We start from the raw sequence: 27,284 nt of genomic DNA on the forward strand, positions 1-27,284 counted from the left end.
GCATCGATGAATCCTGGGACAATGGGAAGACTTCAGTGACTATGGAGTCTTGTTCAATTCAGTGCTGTTTGTGACCAAAAGGTTCCTGGTTCAATCCCAGGATTCAACCTCAATAGGGTCTGAATGCAGACCACAGAAACACAGGAGGCGGATTCTCTTCAGGGGGAGGTGGATTTTCAAGAATCCTAAAACCACCCAGGTACAGTTAGGTACTTGTAAAGGAGTGCTCGTTTTCTATTGACCATGACAGAGGCGCGCGCCGTTAGAATATGTAAACCAGGGGGTTTAAAAATCCACTCCTATGAGCCTTCAAAATCCACCCATCCTCCCCCCAATGACTCCGCCATATAGGAATCTGTGGTCTGCATTCAGACCCCTCTCTTCAACCTGGCTGGGGAAGTGAATGGCCATGCGTGTGTGTGTGTGTGTGTGTGTGTGTGTGTGTGTGTGTGTGTGTGTGTGTGTGTGTGTGTGTGTGTGTGTGTGTGTGTGTGTGTGTGTGTGTGTGTGTGTGTGTGTGTGTGTGTGTGTGTGACCAATATAATGGTTTTGTGGAAGAGAAGAGAGTGTTTCAACATTCACTCACTTCCTGTTTCTCTCACTGCATCCATTAGTAGATAATGATGCAACAACAACAATAAGATGTAGAAATAATGACAGTAAACCTAATTCATCAAAATCAACTCACCAACCAACAGACTTTTTGAATAGAATATCATAAAAAATAATACTTAATTGATGATTAAAGACTACATTGACAATACAGATCCAATCAGTGGTATTAGTGGTACCAGAACCAGACACCAACTGTACTTGTGTCGCTTCTTTTCACCGAACAGGAAGGAGCTTCCCTTGTAGGACGTATTGCGTGTGGAAAGAACACTTTATTCCAACCAGTTCCTTTCCCCTCCATCAGTTCATAGTTGAACTGGGGACCCCCCATAATAAATCTGTGAAGTAGTGGGGAGGCCCCAAAATAATCATATTTGAACTGGGAACCCTCAAAATAATAATGAACTGGGAACCCTCTAATAATCATATTTGCCCCCAAAAATATTAATATTTGAACTGGGGACCCCCCACATTGATAGATTGTAGGGGTCCGTTGAGGCATTACATCTAGAGTTTGACTCTGTTCCACAGGAAAATATTGTGTAATATTGGATTTTAATGTAGGCTACTTTACCCTTGAGTAAATCTCCAAGTGCTACAATAAGTAACAAAAAACTAATTATTTCAAAGATTCTTCTGATATTAGATGATGTGATTATTGACACACAAGGTATTTACTATCAGACAGCTTTTTCATGAATCACATCACTCACTGTTTGTGAACCTAATAATACAGACAAAATAGTTGAAGTTCATGTTTATTCAACAAAATAATATAGCATACTCACACGTCATGTCATGTCATCCCTCTATATGCCATTACCACGACCTGATGAGATTAACTGTAATGGTTAGTAGCAGTGTTGTGTCTCTGTGTCCGTAAATCAAGTTAGAATAAACGTTTTCTCAAAAGTGTCATATTGTTGGAACTTGGAACACCTGTGCTATACTTCCTCTGATGAAATGAGAGGAAGACGAATAGAGAAGTAACAGGATTTTCTCTGACCTTTAGATCTCCCACCATTTTGAATTATATGAAAAACAGTTAAAATCTGTTCTCCAGGAATTTACGTGTAATTTGCACAAAACCTTTTTCACATGAACTTTGGACCAATATCTACTCAGACTATTATGGGTCTTTAGTTGGTGTCCCTGGTGAGGGTTAGTTGGTTTGATCTAACTAGGGAAGGCACACACCATTTAAACTCCTGAATTTGAATGGTAGTCAGTCACTCTTGACTCTAGAGAGGGGGGTTAGGGGCACAATGCTCTGAGAGCTCTGTTCCTAACAAAGTATTGAAGTCGATAGTACTTATACTTTTGCCTGCTTTAGGTATTTCCCTCGCAAATGTATTAATTTTTGTCTATTATATATTTTTCTACTTTACATTTTTTAACCTTATTTTGGAAATGGACCTCAGAAGAATAAAATAAACCTGCATTTCTGATACTTTGGTGTGTCTTGTTCTGTTCACCTTGCCCTCATCCAAACAAACTTTTTTTACATTGCTATCTGATTGTATTAAACAATGTCAAACTGGCCAACATTGTTGTTAATAAACCAAAGTTGTCCTTTAAGGGAAAAAAAACATGTCTGCTAAGATTTATTGTCAGAAAGTAACTCAGTAACATGTCTACAGTGGGTTTTTATGAAAAACACTTTGCAGACAGAAAGAGGATAATTCAAGCTTTCCATACAGCCTCAATGGTTACACCCCGCCATTCCGAAACACCGCCATTCCGAACATTGACTTCTACCCCTCACCCTAACCCTTACCCTAACCCTAACCCTAACCCTAACCCTACCCCTAACCCTACCCCTAACCCTAACCCTAACCCTAACCCTGTTTCGGAATGGCGGTGTTTCGGAATGGCGGTCTGACACCGAGAAAAGAAAATATGAGTGTTAAAATGTTTTCATATTTCTTTCTATTGATTTAGTGGTTTTAACATGCATACCCCCAGGTTGGGGGCATGCATGCAGGTGGCTAAATATATCTTAGACACAGTAGGCCCATTCCCAAGATGCACCACAATCTTTCATGGGCAGATGACTTATGGGGCTGGTGTAAATAGTAGGCTAATATAGAAATTGATAGCTTATTGTTTCTAAAAAGACAAATTGTACGCATGCCCCCACCCACTGATTTTAAAACTCATCTTTTCTTTTCTATAATTACAATCTAAAATATGAATCCTTCTTGTAAAAAGGATTTAAGATGTTTAACTTTGTAAGTGCTGGTCTTCAGTTACACAACATCCTGCTGCCTCCTGTATTATGACATTTAGAACCAGATGGTACAAAGTAATGTACCGGTATGTGTAGCCGTAGGCCTACACACACTGTATGTGGGACTGGAGTTTATCTAATATATAAAGCGACAGTAAAAGAGTAACATTCCAACACTCTCTCAGATAGAGAGGCCCTCAGTGGGAATGTTACTCTGCTATTCTTCCATTGTTCACCAGAGAGCGCTGTTGTATCTCCCGTGGTCCCAATTCATGTGACCGCTGACTGTAGGAGAGAGGCGGGGCTATCATGTAACACTGTAGGTGCTAGTACACACCATGGCTATACACCACATAGTAATAAAGTGTCCAAGATAACTGGCTGCATCTGAGTGACATTGGACGCTTGCTTCGGTCGTCAGATGGCGAATAGATAAGAAGAACATCTGGCGTTAATGACAGTAGGCTACTGCACCAGCGAAGCCGCAGCCATAACAAACAGGACTTGGGCAACAGAGCACAACACATTCTTGAGAGGTGCGTAGCTGTAGCGTACATTTAGAGGAATATAAAACCATTCTGTGGGTATAACATGTGTTAAACTATGGGGTTCTTGTAGTTGATGGTAGCTTTTAGGGCATTCTGTGTTGTTGCATGCAACACGAGGAGCTGCCTGAAACAAGAAACTACCAGATGATCTTTTATGGGGATGCGACCCCATAGTTTATGGACTGAGGCGCTGCGCTGTTGCTAGGAGACCCCTTGACAGCCCGGAGATGTTGAGTAGTGATAGTGAATGAATAGCCAACACAGACAGACGGACACACATAGACTTACAGACATACAGACACATAGACATAGACATACATTACAGACAGACAGACAGACAGACAGACAGACAGACAGACAGACAGACAGACAGACAGACAGACAGACAGACAGACAGACAGACAGACAGACACACACACACACACACACACACACACACACACACACACACACACAGACCACCCATGATTTAGCAGCCTACCTTTCTCTGCAGCTCACCGTCCAAGAGGGGTACAAGAGGGGACCTAAACATTGTGGGCGCCTCAAATTGGCAAATTGTCCCAACCAAAATGTAAAAACAGAAATGGTCTGAAGTAATGTATACATGATGATTTGAACACAGTTTATCATTATTACCATTATCAGACCTAGATTTATGATTTGTAGCAAACATATTAAGGCCTTCTATCTTAAATGGCATAATGTTCAAGCATGTTCAAATCATGTTTAGCCTACTTTACAGTATGCGCGTGATATCATTTACTCGAAAGTTATGCGGGCCGGGAACGCCTAGTGAGTGGCAAAAAAGAACTCCCAATGCTTCATGCTGCTTTGTCTTGCCACTCAGTCTGCCACTCACTCTGTCCATGGTGCTGATCCTGAGTGGCACATGATGCACACCCTCTATTATAGTTCTTAAACGTTTTAAATAAAGACCCCTATAACTCTTGAGAGTGTAAAATTACACGCACCCTTACTTATTGGACCCATTTTGTACTCTCAGAGTTACAGACCTGCATGTAAAGGGTCCATTTAAACCAAGTAGGGCAGGGTTCCCCAATTAGTTTTCCCCACGGGCCGAATTATGTCTAGGGTACCAAGCCGAGGGCCACAACATCGCAGGGGGCGACGGCGGCGTTCCTGCTACTCCAGCGACAGTTCAGATATCGTCGTTGTCGGGTGAAAATCTTATATGTCCAAAACCGTTTTGCATTTATCATTTAAAAAAATATTTAAACTAGTGAAAACAGACGATCTACAAGCACACAACGCCTCGCGGTGTGCTTGTAGATCTGCTGTTTTCACTACTTTTGTGTGACGGCCTTGTATGATTTGGGAAAGAGCGTACAAATTTGGAGATACGAGATTTCCACCCGACAACGACGATATTCTAGTGTTGTTGCTGCTCTTATACCACCATTATTACTGGGGCTGGTGTGGGCCAGACAGTAGCCCCCCGTGGGCCGCAAATGGCCCGCGGGCCGCCTATTGGGGGACCCTGAAGTAGGGCATACATTTACAAAAAAACACACACAAAAAATCCCACAAAAGGTTAGAATTCAAAAAGTTCAAATTAGATAGGAGGTTTCTGCCCGAAAGCAACGATATAGAAAGTCATGGGTTTTATTGGCCACATTTGCCCGACATGTACTGTAGGAGTTTGAACCAGAGAGAGTAGAGCCACCTTCTTCAAGTTCACTTCCTCCTCTCTCTCTCCCATGTGTCAGTGGCTGTCGCCTGCCCTGCGGCCAGGCCGTCTGAAGGACACTGATAAATGGATCGATAGCTAGAGCTCCCTCGGGACCACACACACGCACGCACGCACACACGCGCGCGCACGCACACACACACAGCAGGCAGCAGTATGCCTAGTGCACTGTAGTTAGACCTTACAGTACTGTATGTATACAACTTGTACTACAAGTTCTCTTATACTGAAATTAATCATAAGAGAAGACCCCGGGGTTCCTCTACTACAGTATCGTGGTGAGTGATAGATAGGGTTTCAAACTGTGTATTATCAGCAGCTTGGGTTTCGGGGTGCCTCGAGGCTGACCTGTCTTTCAGTTCCACTCTTGTTATGTGGGGTAATGTTACACAGCAGACTGCTATCAGATTCAGGTGTGTAGCACGTTATGTCAAGGTTGTAACTACAGCACATCAGAAGGACTCATGTGTAACGTGGATGGATTCCCAGCTTGGTTTGAGAAAGGCTGAAATCCCTTCCTCTGACGCGGCTCCCTGGGGCTATCTATCTATCTATCTGTCTGTCTGCGTTCTGTACTGTGGTGGTCGATCGTATCTTGAAAGTACACTTTGGAATTGGAAAGAATATGCTGGATATGATGCAGTACTGTATATCCAGCATTATCCAGCAGACTAATGTGTCAAAAGCCACATAGTCCTTGTCATGGCCACGTCAATGGCACTTGGGTAACCACTTGAACTCCAGCATTCTTATTCTGGGGTAACATCACAATGCGTTGCAACTCAACACATTGTGAGCTTGTAGATCTGCTTTTTTGGGCGAAGAGATTTAAGGTGTAGACTAAAATAGCAGTACAGAGTAGACTACAGAGCCAACTCAGGTCCAGTTTATTAAGTCTACTCTAGAGCAGGGGTCTTCAACAGGGGGTCTGGGACCCCTAGGGGGTCCTCAGAGTTACTACAGGGGGTCCCCCAAATCTTTGTGCGATAGAAACCTTTTTTTTCTCCTGTTTTACATTAACCATAACCACTTAGTGTCCATATTATGAGAACTTTAGCCAAAAATTGCAGATCTACAGTACAAGCTCACAACGCCTCGCTGTGAGCTTGTAGATCGGCTATTTTTGGCAAAGAGGTTTGGTGTATAGGGGAAAAAAGAGCAGACTAAGTACAGAGTGAAATGTCAAGTTTATTAAGTATTGACGGTTCAAGTGGTTAAATATCTGAAAACACAAATTGACATGAATCCAAAATACACTGATGGTGAAACGGTGAAACTAAACCTATGAACAGGTTGTGGGTGTCCCTGCTTCATCTCTCTCTCAACTAAGGGGTCCTTGGCCTGAAAACGTTGAAGACCCCTGCTTTAGAATATAGAGACCATGGGTCTTCAAAGTTTTTCAGGCCATGGACCCTACAGTAGCTGAGAGCAGGAACCCCCACTACATATTGCATACAATTGTGTTGCAACTCTGAGGACCTCCTAGGGGTCCCAGATCCCCTGTTGAAGACCCATGGTCAAGAGAGGGTTTAAGTGGCTAATATTATGTGCATTAGTCAAGGTGACATTGGCGTAGCGGTGCCAAGGGTAAAAACATCACTATGTGGCTTTTGACACATTAGTTACATCATTCACCACACATAATGTACAGTGCACTGTCTGTGAGGTGGAGGCAAGGTCAAATGAATGGATTGACTAAAGCTATGCCTGTCAATTATTATATACAGTAATCGCATAATCACAATTATTTTGTGATCGTCAGATCGGCTATTTGCACTATTAATGTATTTTTATCAAGTTATTTGTCATATCTTCCCCGTGGACCTTTTGTTTACGTAGCCTAAAAGCCAAACAGAAAAGTAATCTTTATTCGTAAATGTTCCAATGTTCCAACGACAGAAGCGCAATCAAATCGCGTAATCGCGACTACATGAGCCACAATTAATCGTCAAGTAAAATGTCATAAATGTGACAGCCCTAACTAAAGCTGCTCTTTCCCATCAGGCTGATGCATGGGCCCAGTGTGCAGTACACTACAGTACTACCCCACCACCTCCACCCTTCTCTCGGGGTATGCCTTCTGAACCCAGCCTCAGGTAAGCTTTACCCAGTGTAGTTGTTTTAGCGGTGCTAACCGCTCCAATACGTGACTTAGTGTGTAGCCTACTGTATGTCCATGTGTATCAATACGTCGCTATCCGTGTGTCCCTTTTCTGATTGGACAATATAATGGATTTGAGGATTGGTCAAGCTTCACGTGACATCACAATATATAATACCAGTAAAACGTGGTAAGGGCGGGAAGCGACCTCGCCCTAAAGGGCAAGGTTGTGCACATGGGCACAACAAAATGTGGCCATACTTTCCCAAATATGGAGATGACTGACGTCTGACATCATGGATGTTTGACGTCATGACATAGACCATGAGACTATATGCCGCAGAAATAAACAGCAGTCACAGCTGCTGTTTTTGGTCTTGCATGTCAAAGTACACGCCCATGTCCTACTGAAGCCTGATCTACAAGCCTACAAGGTGGTGTGGAAGCAACACATTGTCCATTGTCTTGGAGATCTGCTATGTTAATCTACTCGCGACACATTCCTACGGCTAATCATAAATCAGCCATGAGATGCATTGCAAGACCCGTTGAACTGCTGTGGAGAGAGTTGAACAGGTCGATGGACATGAAACAAGTGTCAAAGTGAACTTTTATAATAGTTTCACCCTTTATATTGGAATACACAATCCCTGAGTAGTGAGTACAGCAGAGAAAGACAGAAGTCAAAGACTCCAGGTATGAACTCCAACTGTCTTCACACAGTTGGAGTTCTGTGAAGAATGCTTTGGAAAGTTGCAATGATCCCCTTTCTTTGAATCATCTCCCTCCACCTTGTATGATTGATTTAATAGGCTACTTTATCAGTAGTTTGTATATTGGGAGGAAAGAAAGCACAGGGAAGTGAGGTCTTCAAACTGCCAACATTATAAAATTATACATTATATAATAATGAACATGATATCAAATATGATATGGATAATATCAGAGACGTGTATGCGCGGCACAGCCATATGTGGCTGACAGAAATGCACCAAGTCAAATTCCTTGTACAGGAAAATCTATGGCAATACATTGATCCTCGCTCACTTCCCTCCCTCTCATTTCTAATACTCTCTCTGATCATTACTTTCAGTCAATTTGCTTCATCCTGAGACAGCCATCTCTGCAGCCATGTGACTTTTCTTTTCTTTTTTTTAATCATGGCTCCTTCTCCTTTGATAGAGTCCATCCACCAAACACACTCTGACTCATCACTCCTGCACCCCCAACCCTGAAATACAGTACACGCACGGACGCACGCACGCACGCACGCACGCACGCACGCACGCACGCACGCACGCACACACAGACACACACAATGATCAACGTGATGGTAGCAGACAGATCTTCTGGGTGACGGCTGACGATAGCACTTAAAGTGACAGACAGTGAAAACACCAAGTGGACAGAGACAGATGTACTGTAGCCTAGGCAGACAGACAGGGTAGTGATCCAACTATCTTGGATCCAACTATTAGCCACTCGGCTGGGCACGAGGAAACAGTTTTTAACACGCTCAATAAATAACAAAATGGCCAGACAGTTCAGCTGTTGGGTGGGTGGTGTTCCCATTTATTTCTAGATGAATTACAGCCATGTCTAATTGTTATAAGCGACTTTGGGCGTGTCCTTCTGCGGGGCGTTAAGCTGAAAACTGAATTTCCCTTGTGGGATGACGTAGGTAAATTCTTCTTCTTCTGTATTTGTTAATGCAAATAAAATAAAAACTGTAAAAAACATGTGATCTCCCCCTGTGTGCCCATACCATGATTATTTGCTTGTTTCACCTGTGCCCCGCATCTGTTCACCTGTCTGATTGATACAGCTTCCCAAACCCCATGGTGAACCCCCCTACAATCAACCAGAGGCACACTAGTAGAATGCCAGGCAGTGTACAGTTTTCAGTACTTTTGAGCGACAATCCACAATGGACATAGACAGTATTTACAAGAAAACATAAAACATATTTGGAGATACAAGGTTTCTGCCCGACAGTGATGATATGTTGGATGCCAGAATGCTACTGTATTCAGCCAGCCAGCCAGCCAGCCAGCCAGCCAGCCAGCCAGCCAGCCAGCCAGCCAGCCAGACAGACAGACAGACAGACAGACAGACAGACAGACAGACAGACAGACAGACAGTCAGTCAGTCAGTCAGTCAGTCAGCCAGCCAGCCAGACAGACAGACAGACAGACAGACAGACAGACAGACAGACAGACAGACAGACAGACAGACAGACAGACAGACAGACAGACAGACAGACAGACAGACAGACAGACAGACAGACAGACAGACAGACAGACAGACAGACAGACAGACAGACAGTCAGTCAGCCAGCCAGCCAGCCAGCCAGCCAGACAGTCAGCCAGCCAGCCAGCCAGTTCAGTTTTTTGCACTCCATATCTGGAACAAACTCCCAGAAGAATCCAGGTCTGCTCTCCGTTTAAATCACAGCTAAAACCTTTTCTGTTTGCATCTGCCTTTTACTGAAATTTCTTTTAGGAGGTGGTTGATTTATGTTATTAAGGAGATTGGTGTTTTAACCTATTTTCTTTCTTTCTTTCTTTCTTCATTTTTACTGAATTCAAATGTCCTTTTATAACGTGTTTATGTTTTATGTAAAGCACATTGAATTGCCTTGTTGTTGAAAAATGTGCCGTAACAACAAAATGTGCCTAGTGCCCGGAATACACACTATTTTATAATCTACTTGACAGACGGGCAGGCAGCCAGGAAGACAGATCCGGTTAGACAGATGAAGAAGAGATAGCTCCCAGGCTTTACTTACTTCCTCTGGTTGTCCTTGTGCAGCAGTGGGGAGATGCTGACAGGACAGAGACTCTGCCAGTCCAAATCCCACCAGGACGCCGTCCTCTCCGCCCTCAACCAGCAGAGGAAGGACGGCCTTCTCTGTGATGTCACGCTGGTCGCAGGCGAGCACAAGTTCCACGCCCACAAAGCCGTCTTGGCGGCGTGCAGCGATTACTTCCGGGTGAGTTTCTTTTTTTTTTTCTTTTTTTTTTTAAAACACGTGCAACAACATGAAATGTGCATTTCAGGGGGGAATTAATTGGATTGACAGGATAACATTCTTTTTTTTTTTTTAAACACGTGCAACAACATGAAATGTGCATTTCAGGGGGGAATTAATTGGATTGACAGGATAAAATATATATTTTTTCCTGTTCCAAAATACCTATTTTAGTTTTAGTTTTAGTTTTATTTTATTTGTCTTTTATTATTTTGTCTTCGTCTTGTTTTTGTGTTGTTGCCCTCTGTCTGCATCCCTTCCCCAAAAGGACCACAATGGAATCAAGCCTCCAGGCTTTTTTGTGCTTTCATCCTTTTGAATTTTAAGTGTTAGGGTTAGGGTTAGGGTCATTCATTCATTCATTCATTCACTCATTCATTCATTCATTCATTCATTCATTCATTCATTCATTCAATCAATCAATCAATCATGACTGCCATTACTAGCTTGACCTGAAGCTACCCTCCGTCCCAACCTCCCACACACACGCACGCACGCACGCACGCACGCACGCACGCACGCACGCACGCACGCACGCACGCACGCACACACACACACACACACACACACACACACACACACGCTTACATATACTCACACATGCCCACACGTACTGGGGACAACGATGGAAATACTGTACGTTTTTAGCTTTAGTGTGTCTATCCTTTTGACGTTTTCCTGTGTCCATTGCTTTGTTCTGTGCATATATTGTCAATCAATCAATCAATCAATCAATCAATCAATCACATATTTTACGGTTAAGTTACAGTTTAATTGTGGTGTTTCACTAGATTAGAAGATACGGTACATATATACAGTACATACACATATACACATACGGCATATGTACATACTACATGCCTTAGGATTGATCGACTGAATACTTAACAAACAGTTTGCAAAAAGTACTGAGGTACAGTTATACGCGTGACATCATCATCATACGCGGAAGTTATGCGGGAACACCTACTGAGTGGCAAAATAACTCTTTCTGTCCTTGACAGCCTATATATCCAAACAGAAAAGTGCTATCTGATTGCATTAAACAACGTTAAACAACTTTAAACTCACTTTGCCATTCACTTTATGCATGCGCATACCCTCTATACAATAAATCATCAACACTAGGAGCAGTAAAAGTATATTTACAGAAAAACTGTGGGGGCTAATTTCTTTTGGCAAGCTAGACGGCTTGTTTAGCTCTCCCCACAAAATATGGCATCCGCGATGACGCGTCGCTCCGATGAACAGCAGTGGCCAATGAGGTGTCTTACTTTCACGTATCAGCACCCTACAAAGGAAGATAGGCAGGCACACACTGGCACAGGCCATAGGGACTGATAATGAGTTGTGGTTTTGGAACACTGAGCAGATTAGGAAGTGGAAATTAATCCTGCTTGAAAACCAGAGACAGATTACAGTCCAAGTTGCACATGGGAATCAGGGATTATTACTGCTGTGTCTGTGTGTGTGTGTGTGTGTCTGCAGTGGTGGAAAGTAATTAAGTACATGTATTCAAGTAATAACCAACTTAAGGTACAATTTTGAGGTACTTTGCTACAACCGAGTATATGACCATTTATCAATACTTTTTTTTTTTTTTTTGTTATCAATTATTTTTATTTTTCCATAACATGAGTGAATCAAAATTATAGACATACATATGAGCAGAACAAGAAAAAGTAAAACATTAATCAAAAGAAAAATGCAAATAAGACCATTTATCAATACTTTATACTTCCTCCGCCACGACATCTCAGAGACAAATATTCTGCTCTTTACTTCACTATAATTATTTGAAAACCTTACTTACTGTTTACTTTGCTGATTCAGATTAGTATGTATGTATGATATATACACACACACACACACACACACACACACACACACACACACACACACACACACACACACACACACACACACACACACATATACACATACTCAGAAATGTGAGAACTCCTATGTACTTTTAAGTATATTTTGAAGCCTAACATTGTGCTATTGTTCCGTTTATTCTGTACTACTTCCACCAGTGTGTTGTTCGTTATCGTTTTTGTGTCTCTGCAGGGAGTTGCAGATTTATCCTTCCTTTGTCCTTCATCCCTTGTCCTTTGTTCTGCTTTTGTTCTTTCTTTTGGTTCCAGTTTTAATTGTTGTCGTTTGGAGTGCTGCTGAGCCAAGCGACATTACGTCCCTGTCGGGTGGAGAAATAACCTGTGTATCCAATTGTAGTTATTATTTAGTCACAAGCTCTTGATAATACCTTTCATTGGTTAAACATGTATCTAAACCCACAGACACACTTAACCACTTTCATTTCACACATCCTCAAGGCCACAACGTGTCACGTGTTGTGACCTTGTAGCAGTGTGAAAGTGAGCTTGTGGATCGGCTAGTCTTGTATGACTAGAGTAGGTCGCTCATTTACGGGGAAAAAAGTTGAAAAATGGAGATACAAGGTTTCCGACCCCGACAGCGACATTAGTTAGAGTGCCTCGTGGGATTATTTTTTATTAGATAAGTCTGCTGCTGCAGTAACAGAGCGAGAGAAAGAGAGAGAGAGAGAGAGCCAGCATCTCTCTGTGCTCCTCTATTCATTCTGTAATGTAGTGTAGTGTAGCGTAGCGTAGGGGCTAAACGTAGTTATCTGGAGTTTGTCATCTGACTCCAACTGCTTTGTTTGTTGTACTTCAATTATTTAGCAGATAATATACAGAAGGGCATGAGAAAGTACAACATGTGAAACGTGAACGTGGAAGATATCTCTCTCTCTCCCTCCCCCATCTCTCTCTCTCTCTCTCTCTCTCTCTCTGTTTCTCTCCCTCTCTCTCTCTTTCTCTCTCCTCACTCACACCTGCTTTGTGTGCTTGTCAAGGGGGCAGGATCGAAGAATTAACATGAAACCGTATAGGAAGTACAAGTTCTACGAATGGCCGCTAGTTTCTCTGTTTTCTCCCCTGCTGGTGTCAGAAATAACTAGAAATACTGTTCCTACAAAACAGTGTGGGCTCGCATATGACACCATGTATGGGCACAAAGATCTACCCTTTGGCTGCACCTCATTGGTTAAGGGCCCTGCCTTTGTACTGTCGGTACAATGTTTTGAGGAGAACTTGACTGAGATATATAAAGAAATAATGAAGATAACATATAATGCTCTATTCAAGTGGATGGGTTTTTCTCCGAACTTTACACTAGATTTTACTAGTAATTACGCCCTAAGGGCGAGAAAAGACATTGCCCTAAAGGAGAGGTTGTGCTGAGACTACATGAGACTGACACAATTATGTCCATACATGGGCATTCCCAGATATGGGTTTAATATTGATGACATCAGGGATCTCCATATATATTGGCATAAAAGGGACAGACCACACAAGACTGACACAATATGTCCAAATATGGGTATTCCCAGCAGATATGGGTTTAATATTGATGACATCAGGGATCTCTATACATGGGTATAAAATGGCTAGGTTGATTGACAAGCTCTCAACCAATTTCCTTTATTAACCCACCCCCGCTCTGTCCCAACCAATAGAATTCTGATTTAATTTCCATTTCAGGACATAAAGTAGAAAGATGGTGAAATACATGCGCTTGCCAAATAGGCTTCATTTTCTCTCTGTAGAAACCAATGGGTGACGTCAGCATTAACTCTGTCCCTTTTTTTTACGGTTTACGGTGCTTGTCTCATACAGACTTCTTTCCCTCTCTCTCTCTCTCTCTCACGCACACACACGCACGCAAGCACGCACGCACGCACGCACACAGTGTCTATGAGACATTAGGAGTTGTAATTTAAGATATGTGGCCAAGCGTGAGTTGTTTACCTGGAGACTGTCTATCCGTGTCAGCTGTCTCCTTCAATGCCATCATGTTAGGGAGCCTGGACGCCTCGGGGAAATTGCATCCCGTCCGCACTGCCCCCTGCCCACAACAAGCACTGCTGGAGATCAGTGTTCATAAGCTACGTGTATACCAGGCTATGAAAACACGCCCAAAAGAAGTTATAGTAATAGGCCACATGAGCACTTTATTTTTTTTTGTCATTCAAATATTTTTATTTTTATTTTAAACAGTATGTAATCAACATCAACAAATATATATAAGTATAAATAAAATACCAATACAAATATACATAAGACAAACAAAAACAAAAGAAAACGGCAGTCGAGCTAAGCTAATCGGACAACACCCCTTCAATTCTTAGATATACATTAGTAGTGATCGTTTAAATCGTAATGCATACGTAATGATTCTATACTAAATGGACCCTCCCCTAAACAATGTCCCTCCCGGCAAACCCTTGATATACAGAAAGAAATAGTCCCACATTAAATGGAATTTGCCTTTAACATCGTTCCTTCTGGCGATCATATACTCATACGATGCAGTCTCGGTCATTAGTTTAGTCCAGTCTGTGAGCCCTGGCGTTACAGAGCTCTTCCAATTTCTCAAAATAATCCTTGATGCTGTGATGAGGCCTGCTGTGATGATTGCCTGTTGTCCCCTGGTGACTCCCTGTGGTAAACCCGTGGTATCTCCTAAGAGACAAAGCCCTGGGGACTCTGGTAGACTCACACCCACCCAGTCACCCAGTTTACCGAGCACTTCTCTCCAGAAGGGTAATACCACCGGACAGTCCCAAAAGGCATGTAAGAAGGTTCCATCCTCTCCCTTGCATTTCCAACATCTTTTGTCTTCGATCAGACGCATCCTAAAAAGCTTTACAGGGGTATAGTAGTATCTGTGAATGATTTTGTAGTGGGTAAATTTACTCCTAATATCCTTTGTGGCCCATCCCACATTGGATACTAGACGCCGCCATTTCTCTTCACTTATTTCCAAATTTAGATCTATTTGCCAAATTAGTCTTAGATTGTCAGTTTTCACATTTTGTAATTCCATTAAACTTTGATAGAATGTTGAAGCTCTATGCAATCTAGGCGGCAACTCAAAATCGCTTTCTATCATATTAGCTTCTTCTATATCCCTGTTAAGCTTGAACACACTTTTCACACTGCTCCTTAATTGAAAATATTTCCACAGTTCTCCCTTCCCCACCAGATTATATTGTTTTACTAACTCCTGATATGACATGAAATTTCCCTCCTTATACAAATCATCAATCACATCTAAACCATTCCTCTGCCATGACTCCCAGCAAAAAGAGTGTTTACCTATCAAGATACGCGGATTATTCCATATAGATGAGTAACCTTGTTTGTATTGTGATTTCCCCATCAACCTGTGCGCTTCAGACCATACCCATTGAGAATGTATCAGAATGGGGCTCTTCCCCCCCTCTATCATTCTAATCTGAGAGAGCGCCTGTATGGGTTTAAAAGGAGCTACCATACACCTCTCTATTTGTACCCACTCAGGTTGGGAGTCATATTCCATCCAATGCCTCGCTATTTTAGCCAGTTCAAATGAGAAATTATACATTTCTAAATTTGGAAGGGCCATGCCCCCGTTCTCCCTAGAGGTATACAACTTTTTCATATTAATCCTCGGTCTTTTCCCATTCCACAGATAATCTCTTATCATTAGATTATATTGTTTGAATAATGCTTTGGAGATATTTACTGGCAGCATCATTGACACATAATTAAATTGTGGTGCTATCACCATCTTGATGGTATTAATTTTTCCCCACAAAGTAAGGTTAATTATCTTCCATCTATCCAATTTATTTTTCATCTCTTGAAGCAGTGGTACTAGATTCATTTCCATTATATTAGATAGATCTGCACTCAGCTTTAACCCTAGATATCTCATTCCCTCTGGGATCCATCTGAAAGGGAAGTTGGAAACCTCTGATTGTAGACAGGACCTAGACACCGGCATCACCTCCGACTTCTTCCAGTTAATTTTATACCCCGATATTCTAGAGAATGTTTCAATTGTATTTAAGATTAAAGGGATAGAGTTAGCAGGGTCCGAAATCAGCATCAAAATATCGTCCGCATACAAAAATAGCTTATGCTCTGCACCCCCACCCCACACACCCTTGATTCCCACATCAGCCCTCAAAGCTGCCGCCAAAGGCTCCAGAAATACGGTGAAGAGCAGCGGACTCAATGGATCCCCTTGTTTCTGGCCTCTCGTGAGGCCAAAAAGGGAGGACCGCATACCATTAGTCAGGACGGATGCCTTAGGAGACCGGTAGATAATCCTAATCCACTTTATGAAACCCTCCCCAAATCCATAAGCCCTCAGTGTATACAGAAGATACTCCATCTCACACCTATCATAGGCTTTTTCAGCATCAAGTGAGAACGCCGCAATGGGCGTGTCGGCGCCACGGTTTGCCCACATAAGGTGTAATAACCTCCTCACATTATCCGATGATGCACGCCCCTTCACAAAGCCCACCTGAGATGCATGCACAATATCTGGTAAGGACCGTTCTATTCTCGATGCCAATACTTTGGTGAGAATTTTGCCATCCACATCAATCAAACTTATAGGTCTATAACTCCCCGGTTCTGTAGGATCTTTGTCTTTCTTTAGGATCAACGTAATTATAGCTTCATTAAATGTGTCTGGTAATTCCCCCACCTCAAATGATTCATTGTACACCCTTGTCAATATTGGTGCCACCAGGTCGATATATTTTCTAAAATATTCCACAGGTAGGCCGTCCATTCCTGGCGACCTACCCGTATTCAATGATAAAATTGCATTTCGGACTTCTCCTTCCCTAATGGCTCCCTCCATTTGTCCTACTTGTCCTTCTGATAATTTGGGGATATTTATATTTGCAAAAAAGGCTTCATATTGTTCTACTGAAGGATCTACTTCAGATTTATAGAGTTTCATATAAAAATCTCTAAACACTTCATTAATGTCCTTTGTGTTTGTCACCAGTTCACCATTTGTATTTTCAACTGCTGGAATTATGAAGCTGACATCTTGTTTTTTTAATTGCCTAGCCAATAATTTGCTGTTTTTTTCCCCACTTTCATAAAAGTTGCTCTTCATTCTAAACATTGCATACTCTACCTTTTTATTATATAGCTCATTTAGTTTTAATTTCAATTCGCACACTTTTTTAAGTCGTTCCTCATTATGATCATCTGCTAGTTCCCTCTCTGCATCCTTAAGATGGGATTCTAATCTTATCATTTCCTTTTTACTGTCCTTTTTCTTCTTACTTGCATGGGCTATTATTTTGCCTCTAAGAAAAGCTTTCGACGCTGACCACACTGTACCTAATCTCTCAGTTGATCCTATGTTAATCTCAAAAAACATTTTAAGGTCCTCTCCTAATGAGTTGGCAAAAATATCATCCTGAAGCAGAGACACATTCATCCTCCATCTATTAGACCTAATAACATCTGACCCTAGCTTTAACCCCAGTTGCACAGTGGCATGATCCGTCAGTGCAATGGGTCCAATTGTACAATCAGCTGTTCCCTCTATAAGATCTTTAGATATCAGGAAGTAATCTAAGCGGCTGTGACTTTTATGCATGCTTGAATAAAACGTATATTCTCTATCTCTTGGGTGCACTAACCTCCAGATATCCGTCAGGCCTAGATCTCTCATCATTAAATGTATGGCTCGTCTGTCTCTTGGTACACTAACCGTGGAAGTCGTTTTATCCAGCAGCCCGTCTTGAACTTGATTATAATCTCCAGCTATAATCGTATGGCCACCTACAATCTCTCCCATCATTTTATTAACCTCATGAAAAAAGTCAGGCTCTTCCTTATTTGGGGCATATATATTACATAAATTAACTTTAACTCCATTTATTTTAGCCTCAACACATATTATCCTCCCTTCATTATCTTTGTGTTGTTCCAACATAACAAAGTTTAGATTTTTGTGCACAAGTATTGCAACCCCACCGCTTTTACTTGAATAAGAGCTATGAAACACCTGACCCACCCATCCTGTTTTAAATTGAACTATTTCTGTATCCACCAGATGCGTCTCCTGTATCAAGGCCACATCCGCTTGTTGAGATCTAAGATAGGATAAACACTTTTTCCTTTTAGCAGGGTTATGTGAACCATTTATATTCCAACTTATAAACCTCACTAAATCACCCATACCTTAACCCCACTTATACACTCCAGAATATTGAATCATGGTACAAAACATACACATTACATCATCAACCATCACCATCACCTAATAATAACCATTTAGGGTGTTGCCCGACTGCCAAACATAACACACTAAAACACAACATAAAAAAGTAGTATAAAAAACAATTTGCACTCTGCCAAAAAAAAAAAAACAACTGAACAGACATCCATGGGTGGGGAAAAAACATCCACTTAACAAAACCCTAGATGCTCAAAACCCTCACCCCCGCCCCTAGTTATCCTAAATAATAAACTACCCCAACTGGTCCGTGAAACGCGTTCAGGTAACTAACCAACCCACTGAAACCCCCCCAGCAGCAACCCCCCAAAATATTGATCAACTCTCCTAACATTACCAATGCTTTCCACATGGTGGCAGCATCAGACCCCCAGAAACAGCCCATAGAAAAACTTTGCTAAATATGCCCCTCCCGGTATGCTTCTTTTAACCATACACCAACCTAACATTTCCCCATTTAATCCTTACACAAACACTTTGTTTCCATTTTCGACCCAACTATTAGTTTGTAGACACATATACACTGTATATAGGTGAATATAAAATAAAATAAAATATTAAGAACCTTCTACTGAAGCCCTAATAGTAACGTTCACAGAGGAGGACCAAGTCATTTCCACTAACCAATTAAAACATTATAAACCAAACCTCACTCTACTACAATAATAAAACAGCCCTTCATGTATTCAATTGACCCTCCTCCTTATGCATAAAATAAAACAAACAAACAAAAATACCGGGTATACTTGTCTCTGGTGGGCTAACCTCTCCACTTCACGTTCTTCCCTTGGTACATTTATAACTATTCCGCCTCCACGGTTCCATCCTGATTCGCGTCGTCGGTGGCTCCCTCACGTCTGTTGGTCTCCACGGCTTCATCGCTCAGGTCTACGACCACCTCCTTCTGCACAACAGCGGCTCCATGTATGTCGTCGTCATCTGCATCACGCGATGTGGAAGCTCCAGGAGGAGGCTCTCTTTTCAGAAACGCCATTGCTTGTCGGTGGTCGTCAAACCTCATCCTTTTTCCATTCCACGTAAAGCGCATTTGAGCTGGTGGCGCCATAGTAAAACGTACATCGAGAGAGTGCAATTTTCCCCTGACCTCGCCGAACTTTTTTCTTTTCTCAACCCACTCACGTGGTATATCTTGGAAGAAGGACAGCTTGCACCCCTGCCATTCCACTCCCTGCCCTTCCATGTATTTGCGTTTCGCGGCAGCGAACACTTTCTCCTTCTCCAAAAAGCACAAAAAGCGCATGACAATACGTCTCGGTGGGCGCTTTTCGTCCATCACTGGTCCACCAGGGACCCGGTGCACTCTCTGTAGTTGCGCGTGGTCCAGCTGTATGCCCAGGGCTTCATCAATGATTTTCCTCACGCAAACGTCTAGTTTGCCAGTGCCCAGCTTCTCACTCAAGCCAACCAAAACCAAATTTTGGCGTCTGTCCCGAAAATTAGCGTCCTGTACGGCGGCCTCGAGCAGCGAGCACTTCTTAGCACCCCCTTCCACTAATGGACGGAGGCTAGCGTTTTCGTCTTCCAAGTCAGATATCCTGCTTTCGGCTGCCTCTAGACGCTGTATGACGCCATTTACATCTGCGCGGAACCCCGCACTGTCCTTCTTGATTTGTTCCATGTCAGATTGCAAGACCGCCAGTAACTTACTAACATTGCTGAGCTCGCCCATTGCTATCCCAAGTGATTTTTGCACTGCAGCTACAACAGTAACAACATTCGCCTCCGTGCATTGCTTTCCTCCACTTGAAGCAGCCGTGGTTGTTTGTATATCGTCGCCTCCATGCGGGTCCGCCATGTTAACTTTTCTCCGTGTCACCCGTTGACTCTGTCTCTGTCCCTGGCCGGCCGCTGCCATCAACAAAGTTAATATTCAGTACCCTGTACCAAGGGGAATCCCGTATTCACTCTTTAAACAATGTAGAGTAGACTCTAATCTTTACATTTCGAGGTATTTGCGCTGCTCTGTTGGGAGCTCCGTTCTAAGCGGCCATCTTCCTCAGCGACCCCACGTGACTCCTCCACATGAGCACTTTAAACCTACGCATGCATTAGATAATTGAAAACTTTGGAAAAAAAAGTGAAACATTTTGAATATTTTTTTGAAAGATTTTAACAACACAAATCTGGTATGTGGATCCTTGGCACAAAATATTTTCAGATGGGGGTCCGTGGACAAAAACATATTAATTTGGGGGTCCTTGATCTGAAAAAGTTTGTCAACTACTGCTTTAAACAACATTAGATGGAGAGAGAGAGGGTGAGAGAGAAAGTAAGTCCCTCTCTAGACAGTACTTTTTTATCTTTAGGGTTAAAAACAACAAAGAGGTGCTCGTACACTCGTAGATGTCTCTTCATTTTATTCTGGACAAGAGAACAACAATAATACAAAGCAATGTTTCAGCGATGCTGCCTTCTTCAGGGTGGAAGATCCTTAGAAACCACCCTCTATTCTTAATAAAACAGACCTGAGTTGCAACAGTACTTGGACTTGCACGTTGTAAAAGCACTGTGGATAAAGGTGATGTAAATGCACCATCTAGCACTGAGGTAGATTGGAACCCCTAGATGCCGCGGTGGTGGTGGACAGGTACTTTATCCCTGTAGCGCCCTCACGCTTCGGGAATCTATACCAGGGGTTTTCAAACTTTTTGGACTCAGGGCACCCCTGTAAATACCTTTTTCATCCTCTCCACCCCTGAATTACACCAGGGACATACTGGGCCCTTGATTCAGCCCGGGAAAAAGAGTTGGAGAGGCCCTCATTGCGCGCTATAGAGAGAGATCTCTCTCTATAGCGCTGCTGCTGCTACTCAAAGATGTGCCATTTCAGATCATGACAAGTGACAAGCCAGTGGGCCAATTACATGAGTTATATTTCGTCGTTGTCAGGTGGAAACCTTGTATGTCCAAAACCGTTTGTTTTGTATTTATCATTTTAAAAATGATTTAAACTAGTGAAAACAGCCGATCTACAAGCACACAACGCCTCGCACCGCGAGGCGTTGTGTGCTTGTAGATCTGCTGTTTGCGACGGCCTTGTATGATGAAGCAGGGCTTTGCTTTGCGAAAAAATGTATTGGTCGCCCAGCCCCCAAAATGGAACGAAGGCAGACATTTTATTTTACATTTTTTCCTAATGGCCGGCCTGGACCGGCCGTTCGGGAGTTGTCCCGCTTTTCCCAATGGCCAGCACGTCCCTGAATTACACTGTTCATCTTTAGAATCTTACATCCTATTGGAGAAATATCCGTTTCTATCAGAACTGACTGAAAATAACGTTATTCTTGACGTTTAACCACTTGAACCCCAGCATGCCTATTCTGGGGGGAAGTTTCACCAAAAATAGACGATCTACAAGCTTGTAGATCTGCTATTTTTGGTGAATAGTGTTGTAATTGATAGAAAAAGAACTCATCAAGTACAGTGCAAATCAGGCCTGTTTTACTAACATAGTGAAGTGATATTGATGTAGTGATATTGCTGAATTCCAAATATTATCAGATCTCGCAGCACCCCCGGACTGGCATCACGGCACCCCAGGGTGACTTTGAAAACCCCTGATCTATACTACTCACCAGCCAATTACAATGATCCTGTCCCTCCGGTTTATAGGATGGACCAGGGTACAGGCCAATTGCAGACATGTAAATACACCGGCACAAGCTGACGTTATATTAATATTTCACCGACAGACATACGGCAGAGAGCGTTGTTGAATGCAGGGTAATACATTGGTTTAATGTGTGTACTTGTCATTCACAGCACACATCCTGACTCGTCAATACTTGCTACAGACACCCTCTTAATTGATTGTGCATCTTTCACACAGTGGTCAGCAGAAGTAAATAGCCAAATCAGTAATTCCTGGTACAGCTCTCCTCTCTCTCTCTCTCTCTCTCTCTCTCTCTCTCTCTCTCTCTCTCTCTCTCTCCCTCTCTCTCTCTCTCTCTCAATTTGAAATCTTAAATTCTAAGGGGCTTTATTGGCATGTTATCAGCTGGGCCATTCTGTCAGGTATGCGTGTCGTTTATGACAGGGGTCTTCAACAGGGGGTACTACAGGGGTCCTCCAAATCTTTGAGTGATAGAAACCTTTTTTTCTCCTTTTTTATATTAACCAGTTGGACCCTAGCGTCCATATTCTGAAAACTTTAGCCAAAAATAGCAGATTTACAAGCTCACAACGCCTCGTAGCGCGAGGATCGGCTATTTTGGGCAGAGAGCTTTGTTATAGAGAGGAAAAAGAGCAGACTATTGACAGTTCAAGTGGTTAAATATCTGAAAACAAAAATTTACATGAATCCAAAATACACTGACGATTGTGCTGTCAAACAATGAAACTATATGGAGTATATGAACAGGTTGTGGGGATCCCTGCTTCGTCTCTCTCTCACTTAAGGGGTCCTTGGCCTGAAAATGTTGAACACCCCTGGTTTATGATATTGAGTGTGTTTAAAATACGTACTGTATATTTTCTCACTATTTGAGTTAGCACCTTTTCACCATCAATTGATGCTTCGTTTCCATATGAGTCAAATCTCTCGGCTGATTTGTTTATTTTTGGAACAAAGTTCTTACCCTTAAAAATAATTCTGTGCTCTATATATCGTTGTTGTCGGGTGGAAACCTTGTATGTCCAAAACCGTTTTTTCTATTTATCATTTAAAAATGATTTAAGCTAGCGAAAACAGCCGATCTACAAGCACACAACGCCTTGTGTGAAAAAAATGAAAAAGATGTGTGAAAAAAATGTGAAACTTGGAGATACGAGGTTTCTGCCCGACAACGAAGATATGTATGATTAGAATTATTTAAGCAGCTCGTATATACCATTGGACATTCTTCTCCTGTGTGTGTCTACCTGTCTCCCTCTCTCCCTCTCTCTCTCTCTCTCTCTCTCTCTCTCTCTCTCGCTCTCTCTCTCAATCTCTCTCACACGTTCTCATTCTTTCCCAATTTTCCGTCTTTCACAAACACGTGCAAACACATAGCCAGTAGCCACGTGCGGTGCGGTCTGACCCTGCTGTGCGTGATGATTCCAGCAGCGCTCTGCTGCTCGCTGATCAAAGGTATAGATCGGTGTCATACCCCGAGAGGATTGCAGAGCCATTGATTAGGACCTGACATGACCAGCACAGTGGAAAGAGTAGAGAGAGAGATAGAGGGGGGAGGGGGGCTTATGGATGTCATAAAGATCAACACTTCTATATACAAACAGGTCGATCTGCCTAGGGCTGTCACAATTATTACATAATCGTCTAATCGCAATTATTTGACATAATCGTGATTATTTTTCATAATCGTCATAACCGTTACCGTTTCCATGTTGAAAAATGTTCATATATTTTATAAAAGTAAAAAGATCTACAAGTTCACAACGCGTCGCATTGCGACACGTTGTGAGCTTGTAGATCGGCTATTTCCACTATCAATGTTCTTTTTTAAGTATAAAGTTGTCAAATATGTCAGTAATTTCTTTGTATATTTAGGTTATGTGTCATATCTACCATGTGCAACTTCAAAGCCTAAAAGCCTAACAGAAATATAATTGTCAACGACAATATTTGACTGACAATTAATCGCCATGTAAAATGTCATAATCGTGACAGCCTCGTGACAGCCCTAGGCCTGCCCTTCAGTCACAGATAGGAAGACACTTAAAGGACAACTTTAGTTTTTTACAACAAGGGTTCATATTTTAGATTGTAATTAGAGAAAAGAAAAGATTAGTGTCAAAATGTTTTCATTTACTGCTTTCTGTCGTTTTAGCCATTTTTGTATTTTGATTTCAGTGGTTGGGGGCATGCGTACAAGTGGCTAAATGTCTTTTTAGACACAATAATCTGACAATTTCTTTGGTACTATTTACATCAGCCCCCATACGTCACATCTGCCCATGAAAGATTGCGGTGCATCTTGGGAATGGGCTTATTGTGTCTAAAAATACATATTTAGCCACTTGCATGCATGCCCCCAACTTGGGGGCTTGCATGCAAATCAGAATCGTTCAAATCACTAAAACGATAGAAAGAAGTAAATGAAAACATTTTAATTAACATTTCACTCATCTTTTCTTTTATCTAATTTTATCACACCATGGAGTTCAATAATATTTTCTCAGATTTTAGTTTTTTAACGAATACAATTTCAGTTATTTGTTGTTTTTCTTTTGCAATGTATCTTTTTTTATTTCAATTAACTAAAAGGTATTTTTCTTTTTATAGTTTGAGCTATTTGGTTAGTTTTATTTAACTATTACACTAACCCTGAGGAGTCGTGTGAGTTTTAGTGCTGAGATTAGTCACTTCCTCCCCAGCATGATGGCAGTGCTACGAGCAACAACGTCCCGCCTCATCTAACATCCTAGTTTTTTTTCCCACCCAACCTCATCAAGATTCTCTGATGCACACACATGGACTTTAAGCAGGCTTGCAGTCTTTGCTGTGAGGATAATATACGAGGCAGGGTTGACTTAGGGTCTGTGTGAGTGTTAACCAAGGCCCTGTCTGTTTCTCCTTTTCAACTGGGCTTTGTTGATTCACAGCTGTGCTAATTAAAAATCCACCGCTTGACTGAGCACAGGCAGACAGACCCGTGTGTGCCGCGTTCGTGTGAGTCTGTGTGCTTGCTTGCATGCGCACACGTGTGTGTGTGACAGAAAGACAATGACACAGAGGAAGATTGTCACAAAGAGTGAATAGCAAAGCGTAGTAACTGTATCTTTATACATGTGTGTGTGTGTGTGTGTGTGTGTGTGTGTGTGTGTGTGTGTGTGTGTGTGTGTGTGTGTGTGTGTATGTGTGTGTGTGTGTGTGTGTGTGTGTGTGTACCCAAATCCCCATACATTAAAAACCTTTGAAGGATTTAGAAGACATTTATAGAATCGTGTCAAAAATATTTAAAGACTTGCACAAATGTTCACGATAAAAAAAAAATAGCAGATCTTCAAGCTTGTATAATCTGTTATTTTTACCAGCCTGCAGAAAGCCGGTCTATGAAGAGCCTGTGAGAATTGAAGACCAGGTTGACACTAATTCAAGGATTGGCTAACCGTGGCCATGGTAATGGTTAGCAGCCAATGACATAGGTTAGCTCGTCCTGGCAATGGGGTCCCATGGTAAAGATTAGCCAATGATATTTAGGTTGTGCTCGTCCTGGCTATGGGAGATGGAGCGGAGCTGAGCATTTCCGAATAGAAACGGAACAAAACAAACTGCAACCATTGAGTTAAGGATAGCGGACCACTGGAGAGAGAGGGGAAGGGCGCGTTCAGGCTGCAGTTTAGGGTGGCCGCACATTAGCAGATAATTGGGACATTTAACGACATTCCCGAGTATCGGGCTGCCTGCGTCTGAAACGGGGCAGATTATCGGGCATAAATGTTGTCTAAAGTGTGAGGGTTCAAAGATCCAATCTGAACCCTGCTGCGTTGCTCGCAGGACGATCAGGGCCGGCCCGACTGTTTAAAAAAATGTTTGATATTTTTCTGAATCGCTACTGGTATGGAGTCCGACCATAGTATCTGAGCGACAGATCTCTCTCTCTTTCTCTATCCATCTCTCCCTCCCTCTTTCACACACACACGCTCACAGACACTTTTCATTCCGTCCGTCCATCCATCAGGTTGTATCATGATTGGGATGGGAATTAAAAGTCAATGGGTGCGGACGTGAGCGGGTTTGTTTTATATCAAACAGAAACAGAAATAAACGCTACAGACTGGGAACAGCACAAGTCTCGCATTGCTCTTGCAAGTAAAAGTACTCGCCCATTTCCTGATCTACAAGCCCTACAACATGCCGTGGCGTGGAGGGACACTTTGTGGTCTTGGAGATCTATATGTTCTGTGCTCTACACAGTCATACGACTAATCATAAATCAGGCATCATGAGAAGCAGACGCAGCAGCAGCAGTGTTCACTAGTTTTGCAGTGAAGAGAGAGGGGAAAGAGTTGAACAGATCCATGGATGGACATGAAACGTGTCAAAGTGAACTCATATTATCATCAAAATGGGACACAACTTCCATATTTAAGTGTTTTTTTTTCTTTTTTTTGCACAAGTTGTAATGGTGTTGAGTGGATACATGGGGGCAGCCCCTGTGACATTTTGTATTAGTTATATTATTTATTATTGCTGTGTTCGGGCCTGAATCCTGAATCCTGTAGTATGTGGAGTCCCTGATTTTTTACATAAAATCGGCGAGTCCACCTGTGTATGTGTGAATGAAAGTTCTTTTGATGTGCAGATTGTATTGTTAATGATATTGTCGCCTACTTGGGCTATTTAATTGGAACCCCCTACATAAACTTTAGTTACTTTAAGGCGCAAGCCGTAATAAAAGGACTGATCATTTCTAGTTTAATAGTTAAAGCATAAAATAATGATGCGTAATAATTCGTTCCAGTTGTTAATGTGTTAAGATGTGTATGTGTGTGTATGTGCGTACTGTACTGTACTGTACACAGTGGGTGCACTAAGCCTCTGGCCTCAAGCAGGGCCGTGGTGCTGACCTTGGCAGAGGTGCTGAGGGGAGAGCGGAGGTGACGGATGGATGGCTCCTCCGTTTCTCTGACTGGGACATACAGTATAGTAGACCCCAGCGGGCCACACACCATGACAGCCATGCACACTGCAGCGCTTCCTCCCCACCCAGGGGCGTCGCACCAAATTCTGGGCCCTGGGTACAAGGATTCACTGCGGGCCCCCCATGAATGTTCTTCATAGGGGGAGAGGGTTTCCATTTAGACTGGGAGCGCATTATTATGCATTATTTTGTGCTTTAACTATTGAAAAATAGCAGATATTGGGCTATTACCTCCTTCCAGGAGAAGGTCTCTGGACTGAATTTCCACATATCACACGAACTTATGATCCGAATCCGTATGATTCTCACTCCACTTAAAAC

At 42.4% G+C, this 27,284-nt stretch overlaps 1 protein-coding gene across 2 annotated transcripts in view; it reads left to right on the forward strand.

Annotated features, from left to right (window-relative positions):
- The first annotated feature begins 3,249 nt into the window (after nucleotides 1-3,249).
- klhl32 (kelch-like family member 32) overlaps nucleotides 3,250-27,284 on the forward strand; it is a 62,280-nt gene continuing 38,245 nt past the window's right edge. Inside the window, exons 1-3 of one of the 2 annotated variants that reach the window (XM_080754202.1) lie at nucleotides 3,250-3,378; nucleotides 7,103-7,194; nucleotides 10,011-10,191. In XM_080754202.1, coding sequence (XP_080610328.1) covers nucleotides 7,172-7,194; nucleotides 10,011-10,191 — 204 coding nt within the window. In that variant the 5' untranslated portion in view covers nucleotides 3,250-3,378; nucleotides 7,103-7,171. Of the gene's footprint in view, nucleotides 3,379-7,102; nucleotides 7,195-10,010; nucleotides 10,192-27,284 lie in introns of those variants that run through there. The other variant, XM_080754203.1, reaches the window with a different exon arrangement.

The sequence above is a fragment of the Nannobrachium achirus genome, assembly GCF_963921795.1.
Source record: "Nannobrachium achirus genome assembly, chromosome: 2".
In the NCBI taxonomy this organism is placed as follows: Eukaryota; Metazoa; Chordata; class Actinopteri; order Myctophiformes; family Myctophidae; genus Nannobrachium; species Nannobrachium achirus.